This window comes from Choristoneura fumiferana, chromosome 11 (genome assembly GCF_025370935.1).
Source record: "Choristoneura fumiferana chromosome 11, NRCan_CFum_1, whole genome shotgun sequence".
NCBI lineage: Eukaryota > Metazoa > Arthropoda > Insecta > Lepidoptera > Tortricidae > Choristoneura > Choristoneura fumiferana.
The window spans coordinates 2,328,937-2,347,993 of NC_133482.1; the positions used below are offsets into that span (position 1 = coordinate 2,328,937).

At 49.4% G+C, this 19,057-nt stretch overlaps 1 protein-coding gene across 1 annotated transcript in view; it reads right to left on the reverse strand.

Annotated features, from left to right (window-relative positions):
* LOC141432476 (transcription termination factor 2-like) overlaps positions 1 to 19,057 on the reverse strand; it is a gene marked incomplete in the record, with an annotated part of 75,071 nt that overhangs the window by 47,698 nt on the left and 8,316 nt on the right. The window contains 15 exon segments of the mRNA XM_074094058.1: positions 2,813 to 2,960; positions 3,216 to 3,379; positions 3,881 to 4,076; positions 5,102 to 5,237; positions 6,692 to 6,766; positions 7,592 to 7,708; positions 11,611 to 11,820; positions 12,845 to 12,991; positions 12,993 to 13,045; positions 13,281 to 13,403; positions 14,657 to 14,756; positions 15,555 to 15,655; positions 16,096 to 16,252; positions 18,009 to 18,092; positions 18,773 to 18,853. Of these exon segments, the coding sequence (XP_073950159.1) occupies positions 2,813 to 2,960; positions 3,216 to 3,379; positions 3,881 to 4,076; positions 5,102 to 5,237; positions 6,692 to 6,766; positions 7,592 to 7,708; positions 11,611 to 11,820; positions 12,845 to 12,991; positions 12,993 to 13,045; positions 13,281 to 13,403; positions 14,657 to 14,756; positions 15,555 to 15,655; positions 16,096 to 16,252; positions 18,009 to 18,092; positions 18,773 to 18,853 (1,892 nt within the window).

A 19,057-nucleotide genomic window follows, 5' to 3' on the forward strand; every position in this document is an offset into this window, starting at 1 on the left:
CCCGCCGGCAGCTCGCAACAGAGTGTCCCTGTCCGTACTCCGTACCTACCTTAACGCCGGAGGCGGGGTTGTTGAGGTCCGCGACGAGGGCGGCGCGCGCGGGCACGGGCACGGCGCCGCTGAGCGTGCGCTGCGCAACGCGCGCCGCCGGCAGCTCGCAACAGAGTGTCCCTGTCCGTACTCCGTACTCCGTACGTACCCTAACGCCGGAGGCGGGTTGTTGAGGTCCGCGACGAGGGCGGCGCGCGCGGGCACGGGCACGGCGCCGCTGAGCGTGGCGCTGCGCACGCGCGCCGCCGGCAGCTCGCAACAGAGTGTCCCTGTCCGTACTCCGTACGTACCCTAACGCCGGAGGCGGGGTTGTTGAGGTCCGCGACGAGGGCGGCGCGCGCGGGCACGGGCACGGCGCCGCTGAGCGTGGCGCTGCGCACGCGCGCCGCCGGCAGCTCGCAACAGAGTGTCCCTTCCGTACTCCGTACGTACCCTAACGCCGGAGGCGGGGTTGTTGAGGTCCGCGACGAGGGCGGCGCGCGCGGGCACGGGCACGGCGCCGCTGAGCGTGGCGCTGCGCACGCGCGCCGCGCAGCTCGCAACAGAGTGTCCCTGTCCGTACTCCGTACGTACCCTAACGCCGGAGGCGGGTTGTTGAGGTCCGCGACGAGGGCGGCGCGCGCGGGCACGGGCACGGCGCCGCTGAGCGTGGCGCTGCGCACGCGCGCCGCCGGCAGCTCGCAACAGAGTGTCCCTGTCCGTACTCCGTACGTACCCTAACGCCGGAGGCGGGGTTGTTGAGGTCCGCGACGAGGGCGGCGCGCGCGGGCACGGGCACGGCGCCGCTGAGCGTGGCGCTGCGCACGCGCGCCGCCGGCAGCTCGCAACAGAGTGTCCCTGTCCGTACTCCGTACGTACCCTAACGCCGGAGGCGGGGTTGTTGAGGTCCGCGACGAGGGCGGCGCGCGCGGCACGGGCACGGCGCCGCTGAGCGTGGCGCTGCGCACGCGCGCCGCCGGCAGCTCGCAACAGAGTGTCCCTGTCCGTACTCCGTACGTACCCTAACGCCGGAGGCGGGGTTGTTGAGGTCCGCGACGAGGGCGGCGCGCGCGGGCACGGGCACGGCGCCGCTGAGCGTGGCGCTGCGCACGCGCGCCGCCGGCAGCTCGCAACAGAGTGTCCCTGTCCGTACTCCGTACGTACCCTAACGCCGGAGGCGGGGTTGTTGAGGTCCGCGACGAGGGCGGCGCGCGCGGGCACGGGCACGGCGCCGCTGAGCGTGGCGCTGCGCACGCGCGCCGCCGGCAGCTCGCAACAGAGTGTCCCTGTCCGTACTCCGTACTCCGTACGTACCCTAACGCCGGAGGCGGGGTTGTTGAGGTCCGCGACGAGGGCGGCGCGCGCGGGCACGGGCACGGCGCCGCTGAGCGTGGCGCTGCGCACGCGCGCCGCCGGCAGCTCGCAACAGAGTGTCCCTGTCCGTACTCCGTACGTACCCTAACGCCGGAGGCGGGGTTGTTGAGGTCCGCGACGAGGGCGGCGCGCGCGGGCACGGGCACGGCGCCGCTGAGCGTGGCGCTGCGCACGCGCGCCGCCGGCAGCTCGCAACAGAGTGTCCCTGTCCGTACTCCGTACGTACCCTAACGCCGGAGGCGGGGTTGTTGAGGTCCGCGACGAGGGCGGCGCGCGCGGGCACGGGCACGGCGCCGCTGAGCGTGGCGCTGCGCACGCGCGCCGCCGGCAGCTCGCAACAGAGTGTCCCTGTCCGTACTCCGTACGTACCTAACGCCGGAGGCGGGGTTGTTGAGGTCCGCGACGAGGGCGGCGCGCGCGGGCACGGGCACGGCGCCGCTGAGCGTGGCGCTGCGCACGCGCGCCGCCGGCAGCTCGCAACAGAGTGTCCCTGTCCGTACTCCGTACGTACCCTAACGCCGGAGGCGGGGTTGTTGAGGTCCGCGACGAGGGGCGGGCGCGCGGGCACGGGCACGGCGCCGCTGAGCGTGGCGCTGCGCACGCGCGCCGCCGGCAGCTCGCAACAGAGTGTCCCTGTCCGTACTCCGTACGTACCCTAACGCCGGAGGCGGGGTTGTTGAGGTCCGCGACGAGGGCGGCGCGCGCGGGCACGGGCACGGCGCCGCTGAGCGTGGCGCTGCGCACGCGCGCCGCCGGCAGCTCGCAACAGAGTGTCCCTGTCCGTACTCCGTACGTACCCTAACGCCGGAGGCGGGGTTGTTGAGGTCCGCGACGAGGGCGGCGCGCGCGGGCACGGGCACGGCGCCGCTGAGCGTGGCGCTGCGCACGCGCGCCGCCGGCAGCTCGCAACAGAGTGTCCCTGTCCGTACTCCGTACTCCGTACGTACCCTAACGCCGGAGGCGGGGTTGTTGAGGTCCGCGACGAGGGCGGCGCGCGCGGGCACGGGCACGGCGCCGCTGAGCGTGGCGCTGCGCACGCGCGCCGCCGGCAGCTCGCAACAGAGTGTCCCTGTCCGTACTCCGTACTCCGTACGTACCCTAACGCCGGAGGCGGGGTTGTTGAGGTCCGCGACGAGGGCGGCGCGCGCGGGCACGGGCACGGCGCCGCTGAGCGTGGCGCTGCGCACGCGCGCCGCCGGCAGCTCGCAACAGAGTGTCCCTGTCCGTACTCCGTACTCCGTACGTACCCTAACGCCGGAGGCGGGGTTGTTGAGGTCCGCGACGAGGGCGCGCGCGCGGGCACGGGCACGGCGCCGCTGAGCGTGGCGCTGCGCACGCGCGCCGCCGGCAGCTCGCAACAGAGTGTCCCCCGTACTCCGTACTCCGTACGTACCCTAACGCCGGAGGCGGGTTGTTGAGGTCCGCGACGAGGGCGGCGCGCGCGGGCACGGGCACGGCGCCGCTGAGCGTGGCGCTGCGCACGCGCGCCGCCGCCAGCTCGCGCTCCACCAGCCGCAGCACCGACGTCCACTGCGACACCACGACCGCCTTCTCGCCTGAAAAACGCAAACGAACTCTAAATTCTTCTCAGGGTGGCTCATTTAGATCGGTCAGTGTGGGAAAGTCTGACACCATAACACATACGAAGATCTGTTCTTAGGATAGGAACCATGTCTTCGATTTTAATAACAAGAAAAACTGCATACATGCATTAAAAAAAAACACAGGGGGGCGTAGTATTTTTACATAGCGTTGGGGGAGGCGCATAGGTTAAAAGGTTGGGAATCCCTGTTGTAAATGTTTGGCAGTACCTGGGTGTTTGAGCACGTTCTCGTTAAGGCAGTCCATGACGGCCTGTATCTTGGAGGAGCGGCGCTCCAGCTGGAACACCGGGTTGTTGGGCGCGAGCACGGAGCGGATGGCCTCGGCCGCCGTCGTGCCCTCCTGCTCCGGTTCCTCTTGCTCTTTCTCGCCGCTCTGTAAAAAACACAGCGTTGTCAAATCAATGATTTCATCAAATATCATCATCATCATCCCAGAGTATATACACCACTGCTGGGGACAGACCCACTCTCAGAGTGAGAGGGCTTGGGCCGTAGTTCCCACGCGGGCCCACTGCGGATTGGGAACTTCACACACATCATTGAATTGCTTCGCAGTAAATCGCTAAGCAATCAAATTAAGATTGATTTTTGGAGTATTTTTGTATTATTTATTTCAACTCCTATTTTAAATCCAGCGGCGGTGTAGCGGTATAGCACGTGGCACGGAATGCCGAGGACCTGGGTTCGATTCCCAGCGCTGGTCTTATTTTTCTGGTTTTTCTGTGCATCCATATTTCAGTTTGTATTTTCGATATGGGTTTTACGGGTTGACCGTAAAAGTAACAAAATTTGGAGTTGATATAAATAAAACAAAATGACTCCAAAAACCAATCTTAATTTAACAAGTCTGTAAACAAAACAGCATCAGTAACCTTCCCCTCGCCGCCGCGTCCTCCAGCGTGAGCTTGTTCAGTTCAGCGAGCAGATCCTTCCCGCCCTCGTCCTCGACCACGTCGGCGGCGGCGTCCTCGGGGTCCAGCATGGCGGCGATGAGGCCGCAGTGGCAGCACACCTGCCGCAGCCGCAGCAGCAGCACCAGGATCTCATGGGACTTCACGGGCTTCGCACCTGCCAAGAGGTAACTGCTCAAAGCGACTGCTATACGGTATATGGGTGGTTCAACGAACGTTTCAAATGCTATCAGTTTCCTGCGCATGATTTGAAGAAATGAGAGACCGTAAGATATTTCAGTACATAAATATCTGATACGACTATTTATAAAGCCCGGTTTCTACCGCAAACGGGTAATGAGAAAGCAGACTTCCGTTTTTATAAAATAGGTTATCCATTGTATCCATTGTCTCCAATAGGTCCATTGATTAGTGTTAAGGGGCTCCTAGAATATGTGGCCGGCAACTATTGGTGCCCCTGTCTAACATGTAAGTAAGAGAGGGACACCAATAGTTGCCGGCCACATATTGCAGTGAAAATATGGCCCGTCTAGGAGCCCCTTTAACTGACGGTTAAACGTGATGCCGTCTCCGTCTATTCGAACAAAACAAATAGAGACGGCATCACATTTAACCGTCAGTTAACACTAATCAATGGATGGTGAAACAGCCCCTTAGTGTTATTCTGTCCCATAACTCTGGAGACATCAGTTATACAGTTTGTTAGAAAAATGTTTGCAATGTATAACACTTACGCGATGAGCCATAAAGGATTTATTTTATTCGACTGGATGGAAAACGAGCAAGTGGGTCTCCTGATGGTAAGAGATCACCACCGCCCATAGACATCTGCAACATCAGGGGTATTGTAGATGCGTTGCCAACCTAGAGGCCTAAGGTGGGATACCTCAAGAGCCAGTAATTTCACCGGCTTAAAACTGCCTTTTATTGCCTTAACCCATATATGCCCAGAACTATTTTTAGTCTCCAATATCTTTCATTCGCTAGACGTCACAGATAAGCGTTTTTGTTTACAAATTCGCGGGTTTTTTGCACGGTTCAAAAATGACCCACTGGGCATATATACTAACTTCTAACTTTTAGTGGATTTATACCCCGTAAAATCATACATTTAATAGGTGACGTTACCATGGCAACAAAAAGTTGATTGACCCAGATATGAATGCAGGTGACTGCACTCACCCTGCAGCGCGATCATCTTCTTATGCATATTGTCGTAAGCGGCGTTCCCTGCGGCGGACAGGAAGCCGCCGTCCGCCTGTTTCTCCGCGCGCTGGTGCAGGAACTGCGCGAACAGGGTCTTCGAAAACACCAGCACCTGCCAACGACCACCGCAAGGTTAAGAGCGATAAGACCGCCTATTGTCTACGCTGCATTTTGTCTTTGTTAACCCTTTTCCAGGCATAGTGCGTATAGCGGCCACATGAATGTATATAAATATTCACGTTTGTTTAATTTACCAAATGGTACGTGATCCATTGAAGTCGTTAATTAAAAACATTAAATTTAAAAAATCAAAAAACCCGACTGCCTTAAAAACTAAAAGGAAGAAAATAAGTCTATTGGTCTAGAACTCTGTCAAGAAGCTCATTTAAGGTTAAACAGTCGGGACCCATTACCAAGATTTTTTGAGCTGGTTACGATTTGAATTTTTTGGTTTATTGATTTTTTAATTTTGTTTTTATTTTAATTTATTTTATACTTTTCTGATATTCTGTGAAAATAGTACATTAAAAGTATTATAACCCATATATATTTAAAATGGGCTAATTATTAGCTTTCATTGATTCCCATATTGTTACAATACAAAATATATATTTTTATTCCTTCGCCATATTTTTTTTCGCAGACGCCATATTGAAATATTATATACCCTATGTCACTCCGACAGTTATGACGAATCCAATGATACCTCATATGTTACAATCCGTCCAGCCGTTTAGGCTGCAGCGAGGACCAAAGAAATGGACATACATACCCACATACATACTTACATACATAGATACATACATACATACGCTCGAAAAACATAACCCTCCTTCGGGCAGTCGGGTAAAAATATTATTCGTTTTTAAATTAATCTGTCATAAATAAACAATATACAACTAAGATCCATTTTGTAGTAGCGACAGTAGCGTGTCTATACTCTAGTCCAAAAGTAGGCCAACTAGACTGAAAACTGAAAATATTACCAGACACAGCAAAAAAAAAATAGGCATAGGAATATGTCGATATAACCTAGTGTAGACGCGGAATGAAATAGCTCTAGGCCTGAAAACGACAAAAAGGATAACAACAAATAATAACGTAACGAAAACACAGTAACGGAAATAGTTCCAAGCAAGCCGATGGCAGTTAAGTTGAATGACATACATATATGAATGTCAATAAAAAAAATGGCGGATGGCGTCTTTCCTAATGTTCATTTTTTTCGAAATCTTCGAAATAAAAATTTCTTTCATTATTATTTCGTATCGAGACTTTTCTAAAATCGATATTAAGTTTTTTTTTAATATCGATAATAATACAGCACCGGTGTAACTGTAGCAACTTTGTGTGTAATGAATTGTCAAGTTGGTTAGCCTAATTCTGGACTCTAGTATAAATTGGCGGGGCCTGGAAAAGGGTTAAGACTTGTTGTATTGATTTGTGGTGCTTAATAAATAAAAAATAATATTTGTATTGTATTGTAAATTGTATAGATGTTTCAGAACGCGATGAATAAATAAACTGTTTTAATTTGTAAATACAAATAGTAAATACGAGATTTACCTTCTGATAAACGTTCAACTCCTCTTTAGAGAGAGACACGTGTTTGTCGTGCGCGGTACGCGACGGCAGCCCCACCTGGACAGTTAACATTTCATTAATAATATTTCTTCATTTCGGCCACATTGTAGTCTTATAGCCTATGTCAGTAGCAATTACAGAACAAGAATCTTATCGCCGGGCACTAGGCAACACATGCATGGTATTCCAGTGGAACAAAAACGGTTCTTCAAAAACCTTAGCGTTCTGCGTTAGCCAAGAAACGACGCACGTAGCACTTCCTGTGCCTTAACTTCACAAGATTCTATAACATACATCCTCCTAAGTCCTCACGTACTTTATAAAGGACCAATTAACACTAAGAATAACGGCCGAATGTACTTTACAAAGTACAAATTGTTCATTGACTAAAGAATTCTAAGAATTTTGAAATAATATCCAAAATAACAAAGCAGGTCTTAAGCACTGTTTGTTAAAAAATCTCAGGACTCAGGAGGATAAAACATATTTTCAAGGTGTCAAATAGGCATGCACCATTTTTTTTTTTACTTTATTTGGCTGCAGCTGAAAACCAGCGCTGTGGTTCCGTACCTCAGCATTGCTGAGCTGCCAGCCTTTTCGGCTAGCTCTAAGTTGTACCTGATGTTAGATACCTTACCTACAAGTTAATGTATATTGCCGAATAAACATTTTCTTTCTTTCTATAATTCATGTTTTTTTGGGTTGCGTCGCCTTAGGCTGAAGCCCGATGACAGACAGACAGACTAGGAGGGAAGGGGAGGGCCCAGACAGCGACGGACTCTCACCGGCTGCATGTCTCCAACTCCCTGGAACTTGCTACGGGAAGGAGAGGGAATTTAGTGGTTTAAAAATGTGGAAGGTACAGACAGACATGGCACTCACCAGTTGCCCCTTGGCCTGCAGCTGCGCTTTGGTTCGTCGCAGCAATATGCAGCGCATGATGGTGCTTAGCCGCTCCTGCCCGCCCTGGCTCTTATTGTCGATCCACTTCTTCCACATCTGCCAGACAACGGAGGTACCCATTCAGTGCCATTGACGCCCATCGGCGTCTTGACAGACTAATATAATGCCGCAGACGCCGATGGCCGTCCAATTTCTAATGAAGATTTCATGGTATATTCTGAACAGAATGTCCTTTGGTAAACGTATAAGGCTACATTTAACTTTTAGAATGTCCAGCTGTTGTTGGGTTAAAGATAGCAAACATTATGTTTTTTTACTTCGATTTCATCTCGGATGCCGCGGACGCCGATGGGCGTCTGTCTACAGAAGCGTCGGCATCGCGGCAAAGTACGTAATCTGGCGCTCGGCAATGAATGGGTTAACAAAGTGCTCTATCCTACATCATCATCACTGCCGAACAAAGGCCTCCCCCTTAGAACGCCATAATGAACGACAACTCGCCACTTGCATCCACCGTTTCCCGCAACTCTTACTTAGTCCACCTGGTGGGAGGCCTGCCAACGCTTCGTCTTCCGATTCGTGGTCGCCACTCGAAGGCCAAGCGCGCTCTACGATTTTTTGTCGTGCGACAAATTTGTCGCAAAAATGCAACGTATGCGTTTTGTTTATACGTAAGTGCGCGCACATTCGAAAAAAAATAGCAGCGATTTTAAAATTGTGATTTGTCACATTTTTCCGCGACTGCTCGTGATGCGATTGTCGCAAAAGTGAATTGCAGCATAAGGAGCTGCATAGCCGCGCGCACTGCGATAATAAAATCTCACCCCGGCCGGACCCCGCGGCGGTACTCAGTACTCGGTCGGCATTTCGCTCTCCAAGCGTCAACATGTAGGAACCTGCTTTTTTAAGATGTTTTTAGGATATTGGCGCAGTTTATTATGTTTCAGATAAAAAAGCTGTAAAACCTCTTTCAGCTGTAGGATGAGTCCAACATTGATAATTTTTTTTTTCTTTTTTCTACTCCTCCGAAGGAGCAATAAGCAAGAAGAGCGATTAGTACGAAATCCATGCTGAGAACGAACAAATCATCGAATTTTTCATCGCAGTGCGCGCAGTGAATTTTCTGCGATATTTTAGCAACGCGATTTTAAAATCGTGTCGCAAAAATTAAATCGTGGTGCGCGCTGACCTTATTGTTGAGAATGAAACGGGAAGAGTGGAAATACTTATAAATTAATAACTAAAATATTTTAATTTTAATGTCATTGTTACCACTGGTAGCTTAAAAAGTTGGAAAACACTTTGTCACTTCAAAGTTCAATATCTTAAAAACGGCTAAACCGATTTTGATGAAACACGTCTAAGAACCATTGTTAGAAAACATGATTTCAAATAAAAAAACCGCACTGAAATCGGTCCTCCCGTTTAAGAGCTACGGTGCCACAGACAGACACCACAGCGGTCAAACTTATAACACCCCTACTTTTTGCATCGGGGGTTAAAAAGCGACAATTCACCTTTTAATGTTGAATTTAAACAACCGTTCACTGAACAGTTATAATAACTTTTTATTTGTTGCTCCATTATTGCACAAAAAAGTTCGCAAACGCGTGTCTCAAGCGGGTGGCACTCGCGCTCGCACTGGTCCCAACCGGTCCGAGATATCGTGTCCGTGAGCAGTGTCTATGTGTGCGTTGCTCGAGCGCACTTGTATGTAGATTGATTTATGTACAGTTTGGGCAACTGCAGGATGACACGGCCAAAGTTGAAAAAATATGGATACACGCCTTAATGTTAAGTCGTGATATTTTTTAACTTTGGCTGGATGGCAAACGAGCAAGCTGTACTTCCTGTTTGTGGTAAGAGATGTCACAGCCCATAGACACTGCGACATCCAGGGGGACTAACTCAAGTGCCAAATATAATTTCACCGGCTGGTCTTACTGTTCACGCCGAAACGACAGTGCAAGCACTGCTGGTTATGATTATATAGAAATTATTCTACAAAAATAAATAAAGTTGTACCTACAAAAATGTATTTAATATTGAAACGGCAAAAACACTTTTTTTTTTCATTCACTGCAATTTCTTTCATTTGTACCACTGCCACGACTGCACTAAATGACATTAAGAAATGAGCATCCAAGACCAAGATCATTCCTACAAGCAGCCACCTTGACGCTGCTGCTCGACGCGGCAACTTGGCGCTACTTTTTTGAGTCGCAGAAATTCAAAATCACGTCACACGACCTGTGCCCTATTTCACGAAGCTACAAGTTACAATTTACAAGCGGTAGTCTCTTTTCAATGCATACTGTTAAATAAAGACTACCGCTTGTAAATTGAAACTTGTAGCTTCGTGAAACAGGGCACATATTTGTCGCTGCGAGCGACTGCACGTCTCTACATGTGGCCGGACCTTCAAATTTGTACTCATTGCACTGACAGTAAATCCAAGGAACTCCCATCGCATTAGAAAGGAGCTCCCGCCAAAAATTTTTTTAATCTTAGCAGATGATGATGATAATACAGCCCAACGCGTGAATTTTACTTTAGTATCTATGCAGACCAAACGTTAGCGCGATCTAATCAGCAGCCAGCGCCATCTGTTGAACCCTAGTGGAACTAAGTTTAGCCATTGGAGCAATACACAAAGTGGCCAATGGACATCACCTCACAACCGGACATTAATATGTAAGCCGTATTACAGAATTAATTATTAATAATTACTATATGAAAGGGATGTTTCGAAATAATTTGGATTTTTAATTTTTAATCTGCATGGCGATGGCAATGGCGATCCCTTATTTCAAATTGCGTATCTACCATGTTAAAAGTGTCGTTGTAATGTAAGTAATTAAATAACATTGTGAATTGTTTTCAAATACATCCAATGGCATCCTACGGACATTTAATACATTCGAAAAACTGCAGTGCAAATGGGAAACTTCACGCATACCCTTGAATTACTTCACAAGTGTGTGCAGGTTTTCTCACGATGTTTTCCTTCACCGTAAAGCTCGTGGTAGTTTTCAAATGTAATTTCGCAGATGAATTTCGAAAAACTCAGGAGGTGCGGGCCGGGGACCCACGAACCTACTTGAGAGGTGATAGGTCAAACCGATGGGCTAGGCCAGCACGGCTGTCAAACAGTCGGTAAGTCCCAGCGGGTGGTCAGCGGTCAGTGGTCAGGTCAGTGGTCAGTGGTCAGTGGTCAGTGGTCAGCGGTCAGCGGTCAGTGGTCAGTGCTCACCGCGAGGTCGTCAAAGTGCAGCGCAGGTACTTGAGCAGCGCGAACAGTCGAGGTCCTTGTTGTCACGGGCGTGCCGGTGAGCGCCCAGCGGCGGCGCGCGCGCAGCCCGCACACGGCGCGCGTGGTCAGTGGTCAGTGGTCAGTGGTCAGCGGTCAGCGGTCAGTGGTCAGCGGTCAGCGGTCAGTGGTCAGTGCTCACCGCGAGGTCGTCAAAGGGCGTGCAGCGCAGGTACTTGAGCAGCGCGAACAGGTCGAGGTCCTTGTTGTGCACGGGCGTGCCGGTGAGCGCCCAGCGGCGGCGCGCGCGCAGCCCGCACACGGCGCGCGGCGTGGTCAGTGGTCAGACTGGTCAGTGGCCAGCGGTCAGTGGTCAGTGCTCACCGCGAGGTCGTCAAAGGGCGTGCAGCGCAGGTACTTGAGCAGCGCGAACAGGTCGAGGTCCTTGTTGTGCACGGGCGTGCCGGTGAGCGCCCAGCGGCGGCGCGCGCGCAGCCCGCACACGGCGCGCGCGTGGCGTGGTCAGTGGTCAGTGGTCAGTGGCCAGCGGTCAGTGGTCAGTGCTCACCGCGAGGTCGTCAAAGGGCGTGCAGCGCAGGTACTTGAGCAGCGCGAACAGGTCGAGGTCCTTGTTGTGCACGGGCGTGCCGGTGAGCGCCCAGCGGCGGCGCGCGCGCAGCCCGCACACGGCGCGCGGCGTGGTCAGTGGTCAGTGGTCAGTGGGCAGCGGTCAGTGGTCAGTGCTCACCGCGAGGTCGTCAAAGGGCGTGCAGCGCAGGTACTTGAGCAGCGCGAACAGGTCGAGGTCCTTGTTGTGCACGGGCGTGCCGGTGAGCGCCCAGCGGCGGCGCGCGCGCAGCCCGCACACGGCGCGCGAGGTGGCCGACTTGTGGTTGCGCACGATGTGGCCCTCGTCCAGGATCACGCGACGCCACTGCACGCGCATCAACACGCCCTGCTGTACAACAAACGCATAATGAATATTAAATTATATTGTAAAAGATAACTCACGTCTTAAACCGAGTTTAGCTCGACATGTTTCGGGCTATTTCGTAGCCCTTCTTCGCAGGAGCACGCGACCCGGCTGCCGCAACACGGACACTGCTCGCGCGACTGCCCGACGAAACTGACACCAGCGCACAACTAATCGCATTTTTATCGTCAATGTCTAATGTAGGGTAACACACAACACTAACAACATCGGTTTAAGACGTGAGTTATCCGTTACAATATCATAATAATAATATGAGTGAGTCTCACAGTCTCACGGTAGTTTCATGTTCAAAAGTGCATTGCCTTTTAAAAATCACTCCCACCTACATACTTACGGTTTAAAAGTGTAAAATTAGACAAGAAAAGAAAACTAAGGTGAAAAAAAACAATTTACCCCAGTTTATTATTTTTGTATGATTTCTTATTTTTGAAATAGAGTACATTTAACGAAACTGGAATTTTGGACAACAATTGATACCGTATACATTTTTTACGACTCATGTCTTTCTTCCATTTCAATTTTTTGGAATTATCACGCTAAAGAACGAGTAATAAGTACCTCGACGTTTCACCCACATTACAGTGGCCGTGTTACGAGTAGAGGTACCCTTAAAGGAACGGCCACACCGCTGCTTAAATAACGGTGACGGTACGCAACCGCAGTAACGCATCACATGCGCACCGTTTTTATTGCATGCTCTCCACACAGGGGCTCAAAATACTCAAACGGTGCGGAATCGCAGTGACGTACCGTAAATGTCACGACTTTTGTACGGTAAAGTTCTGACGTTTATGGCACGCATTGGGCGATTCCGTATTTTAAGCAGCGACGTGGAGTGCATGCGATAAAAACGGTGCACATACGATGCATGATGCGTCACTGCGATTCCGTACCGTCACCGTTGTTTAAACACCGGTGTGGCAGCTCCTTAACAGCGCGAATCCTTCAAACTACCCGCTCTATAGGCCGGGATTATGAGGGTAGTTACCTTCTCGCTGTCCCGCTGCAGTATGTTATAGGTAGTCATGACCATGTCGCAATGTGCGAGCCGCTGCGGCTGCGCGGCGCGCGCGGCGCCGTGGTGCAGACACGTGCTGATCCTGTGCGGCAGACAGTGCTTCTTCACTTCCCCCCTCCCACTGGGACATCAGAGAGGCGGGGCATACCACTAGAGTGCCGCCTTTTACCACTGGATGACAAAGAAAAAACCACAGTGACACAGAAAATTAAAAAGAAAAAACTATGGTAGTGTTACCATAGCCCATGGTTAACACCATTATTTTGAATCCTTCACTGCACTCTCGATTCTAATTTGGAATCGCTCGCTGCGCTCAGGATTTTACTCTAGAATCGCTCGCTCCGGTCAGGATTCAAAATAAAATATAACTGCTCGCTCGAACAACCCCCGACCAACAGCAACTTACATCGCCCCCGAGGTTTCTCGCCGTCATCCTCCTCGCTGTCATCATCATCGTCATCACGAATCTCCTTGTCGCTCGCGATCAGGGATATCATCGTGATGGTCTTGCCCAGCCCCATGTCGTCAGCTGAAAGGCAGAAAAACCATATTAAGAAAATATAATAGTTAATAATGTTCTCACCGTTACAGCTTTGCCCTGGCTGTGGAGGGAATGCTCGGCGAACCGGCACAACCACTCTTCCAGCGTTAAACCGAGTTTAGACCTGCAAGAAAAATCGTGCAAGTTGCATTACATTGCGGCGCTCGATTGACCACTACAAACTCGTTGGCTTTACGGCCTCGCAATGTAATGCAACTTGCGCGATTTTTCTTGCAATTCTAAACTCGGCTTTAGAGTTAGTGAAGTTGGTATTGAAATTTTTATAGTGTTTTAGATGCGGGACGGACTCATCAGATATTCTCAACATGACAGACTCACCGAACCCAAGTAAACTAAGCATGTGAGACTCTTCGAGGCTTTAGAGGCGGTACAGATAAATGGTTTACCACGACATAGATCCGCAAATATTCTCAACATAAGACAGGCTCATCGAGTCCGAGTTCTCTTAGCGTGTGAGATTCTTCAAGTACTTTAAAGGCAAGACTGACTCACTCACCGAGTACCTACTCTAAGCGCGTGTGATTCTATGAGTGGTCCACAAACGAGACAGATTCACCGAATAGTGTCAAGATAATGCAGAATCACCGAGACTATCACACATATACCACACGATATACACCGATACTTCCTTTCTTTGCCATTGCAATATTTAAGAACCATACACCCTCCTTCATACTGCTATTACCACCTTTACCTATAACCAGGCGCGGCGCACTCCGCGATATAGCTGCGAATCTGTAAGTATCAAAACACCCCACGCCGGCGTGGGTTAACTCACTAGGGCTATGAGCACCGCCCGGCACGCACGCTCGCAGTTTCGCTCGAACTAGTCGCGCCGCGTAACGCTACGTGTAGCTGTGTGATTTTCGTGAGGATATTAGATATCTATCATGAAATAATAAAAGGATCTCCGAATTTTGACAACAGTATAGGGAGTGTATCAAAAGTCATGCCACTTGTGAGAATTTGCACAAAATGGCGGCACCACTTGCTAGCATCTTTAAAAGATGGACGCCGAAGGGATATTTCGGAGCGACCAAGGTGGTTAAAAATATCAATACATGAACTCTAATACCTTAATAATAATGCACTCGCATGTGCTCACTGGCCTGTCCGAAATATCTAATGGCGATTGTACAACTAGAATGTTAATGTCGCTCGGGACTCGTCGGTTTTCAACGTTTTACATACTAGTTTAAATATTCAGGGTAAATACGGACCCAGTATCCCGCCGGCGGGGCGCTGCGTCTCGCGCCAGCGCAGCCAGGCAAGCGCGTGCAGCTGGTGCGGCATTAGAGCGGTCTTCAGCGCGCTCGGCGCCTGCGCACACACAAGGGGATCCATCATCATCATCATCAGCCAGAAGACGTCCACTGCTGAACAAAGGCCTCCCCCTTAGAACGCCACAATGAACGACAACTCGCCACTTGCATCCACCGGTTACCCGCAATTCTCACGTCAGTCCAGGGAGGCCAGCCAACGCTTCGTCTTCCGGTTCGCGGTCGCCACTTTTCCTCCCCAAAGGTTATCTGTTCTTCGAGCGATGAAACAAGGCGATTATTAGCGCTTTAATCTTAAGCAGGTATTCATAACCGGTGGGGCGTTACTTAGGGGCGTAGAATGATTCAAAGGGGGCCGTGGACGGCTTTGGATGGCAAACGAGCAAGTGGGTCTCCTGATGGTAAGAGATCACCACCGCCCATAAACACCTGCAACACCAGGGGGATTGCAGATGCGTTGCCAACCTAGCGGCCTAAGATGGGATACCTCAAGTGGCAGTAATTTCACCGGCTGTCTTACCCTCCACACCGAAACACAACAGTGCAAGCACTGCTGCTTCACGACAGGATTAGCGAGCAAGATGGTGGTAGCAATCCGGGCGGACCTTGCACAAGGTCCTACCACTTCGGCTGTATCTTTGTAACTTTTTATTAAAAATTGTACATATTAACAGAATGCATGTTGAAAATGCACTGACCACTATGAAGCCACGGATTCACCAGTTGTTTGACGTGACAGACAGTGCCGGGCTGTCACCAGCTACAAAACCCTTGGCTGCACGTCCGCAACTCCCTGGCACTTACTACGAGGCGAGGGTTGGAGGGGTTCCGACAGTACCTTATCGAGCTGTTCCTCGGGCGGCCGCGACGCCAGGGACTCGTGCAGGTCGCGCAGTCTGTCCAGGATCAGGTTGCGCTCCGCCAGATGCGTCGACATGGCTGTGGTGGGAATACAAGTCTACTTATGGATTTCCGTTAACTTCGATACGACGGCTCAGTTCATTGTTAAAAAGTACTGGAAATCAACTTTTCGCTAAATCCAACAATAACATTACGAAACGTGTTATTTTTGATCTCCATTAATTTTAGGGACAAATTTAACAGGTCCAATGAAGTTAATTTCTCCAAGACACCAGTGGCTTAACTTTTACTGTTTAATAGTGACTGTGAACGTGTAGTTAGGTATATTACGCACGCATGAAATAAAAATTCGAGAAACTTCCTTTTTTTAGATAAAACGAAGAACAGCAATAATAAATACGATAAATAAATCATTACGATACTATATATATATATATATATATGTACCTCATTAGGGTGCAGTAACTTAAAGAAGTAGCAGATTGCATACACGAATTTAGGCAATGAGCCAACCGAACCTTGTTTGCCGAACATCCTGGGCTGCACGGCATTGCTGGCCTTCTGCAGGTCGTCCCAGGACAGCCCCTGGCCGAACCCGTCGCGCGCCACGTCGGCCGGCGCGGGCTGCGACGGTTCCACCACCATGTTGCCCACGCGGTCGCCTTGCCGTCGCACCTAACCACCGAAAAAATTGCTTAATTTTGCCTAACCCATATGTGTTGGACCCGAGAGGTGATGCCACACTATATAGCCCGCCCTTAAAAATAGGCTTTTGCCCTGTTTCACCATCCATTGATTAGCGTTAACCGACGGCTAAATGTGATGCCGTCTCCGTCTATTCGAACAAAACAAATAGAGACGGCATCACACCTAACCTCCAGTTAACACTAATCAATGGATGGTGAAACAGCCCCTTAGAGTTGCTCAGCGAGCTACGGAGAAGAAAAACGTATGAAGAGAAACGAAGAAGGACGAGACCTATGGCCTCAAAGCAGAGGGTTATAGGTTCGCACCTCTGAGTTATTCAGAATTTATGTGCGACATTATATATATTCGAAATTTACTATGAAGGACGGTATTATGAATTTACGATGAAGGAAAACATTGAGAGCAAACCAGCACACAGTGTGAGGACTAATTAATTGTTAACCTAGGGTTATACGAAGCCAGTGTTGTTAATGGTCACGTATAACAGTTTTTCAAGACAAGCACTGGCGGGGATAAAGCGCCACGTATTTTTCAAGCTAGTTACAGTACAGATAGTTACGAGTATAATACAGGAATGAAATGAATCCAGTTGGCCTCATCTAAACGACACGGGCCAGGCCAGCGCTGGCTTGTCTGGGGACGGCGCCAGCGTTACTGGCTTCGTCTAAAGTTTAGACTCTAAGGCAGAGATGGGGAAATAGCGGCTCGCGGGCCAAGTCCGGCCCGGACCGCGACAAGATTTAATCCGGCCCGCAATCAAAACCCGTCATCTAAATTCATTTAGTCATCTCGAGTGTTTTACGAGTTACTTAAGTACGAGCCTAATTTCCGTTTCATCACACGCAATTATGTATAGCCGTAATAACTTTATCTACATGCATCATCATAATTCTATAATATGTTCATCTATTTGACTTGAGATGACTTTTTGACGATTGTTACTACATGTTAAGTTTTCTACAATACGTACAGATATGCATTGTTGAGCGATACTTTAATGTAATTTTCGCAGATACGTTTCTTAATAAAGGCCATTTGATAGTCATATAATAAAGTTATGATATGCTAGATAAATAACTATTAATCATCTGAGTGTTTACGAGTTACTTTAAGTAACTTTGATCCTAATTTCGAAGCTAATTATTAGTCAAAAACTTCATCTTTCACTGAATTTCTTGTCACTTGATAGAATCAAATTTATTCAATAAATACTCCGCGTAATTATTGTATGTATATGGCCCATCACTAAATCTATTTCCCCATCCCTGCTCTAAGGGGCTGTTTCACCACCCATTGATTAGTCTGACGTTTAAATGTGATGCCGTCTCCGTCTATTCGAACACGACAAATAGAGACGGCATCACATTTAACCGTCAGTTAAGACTAATCAATGGGAGGTGAAACAGCTCCTAAACTTTGCTTTACATTTTATTATGCCGTTTAAAGGTATAGGCGATTTAGCGACCACTTGCATTGAGTTGAAAAGTGAACCTTATTAATTTCTTAATACGTCACAATTTCCATTGTAATTATTGAAAATGCGACTAGCCTTAAAAATATTATTTGTGAGGTATGTACTCGCTAGCTGCTTTTGATTTTAGGGTAATGCTCCAATAAATGGGGCCTTATTAATCTGTCATCTCCCAGGATAACAGGATCAAAGGAATTTGGGCACAAATTTGTGCCTCTGGGAGAGGACAGGTTAAGGGTTATATAAGTTTACCTGCTCTTCGAGGTCCGTTAGTCGCATGATGAGCCGCGACCCGCCGTCCGGGAGAGTAGTCACGTCCATGTTCTCCAGAAGATTCTAGACGAAGACGCAAGATAATTTAATGTCGCCTAAACTTTTACTTAGTAAGTGTAAAATTAACTACTATCCTATCGACTCGGGCCACTTTTCAGGGTAGTAGGTAAAGGTTCCTAATATTTTAGGAATAAGCGCTTAAAATCATCTCAGTTAAAATATTTCGGAACAGTTAATATAAGAGCAGCGACTTTTTAAAAAAATCAGAACATTTATGGCAAATAATTATGTGTTCCGAATTTATTGAAAAGTCGCTGTTAAGTATATTTATGAAAAATTGCACGTTCTAATATTATCAACCTTAAGTAGTGTAACGAATCTATTAAAATGTAATGCTGCTCCGAAATTTAGGTTGGAGTACCTCGCGCGCTATGATACATTTGTTGGCGACTTTTTTTTTAATCAAATAGCTGGCAAACGCGCATGCGGGTCACCTGACGGTAAGCGATCACCGCCACCCATGGACACCTACAGCATAATTAGGACTGCGGGTGCGTTGCCGGCCTAAAGACCCTAATCTCCCACTCACCGTACGAAACACAGTAGCAAAACTACAATTTCACGCCGGTATTCTGTGTGAGTGTGGTACTAACCCGGTCGAGCCGGCCCATTCGTTCGTACATGCAGCCAGCAAGTGGTTACAGTGAGGCTCTACCACCACATAAAACTGTACTTTTACGTACCCTGATATTCTGGAGATCCGCTTGCAGCCCGTTAAGCTTGTTAAGTTCGTTGTCTCGCACATGTTTCTTCACGTATACAACCTGGATGAAAGAAACTATGAATATTTATTGCCTAAACAGAATAGAGAAAAAAACGCCGTTAAGAAAGCTGTAGTATGTATAATATTGTGACGTTCAGAAGGTTTTTTTTAATTTTAATTTGTAAACATCGATTACATCGTCTATCAATGACGTAGCGTCTTAGTCGTAACAACACGATTCCCCCGGGTTGCACAAGGAAAATAT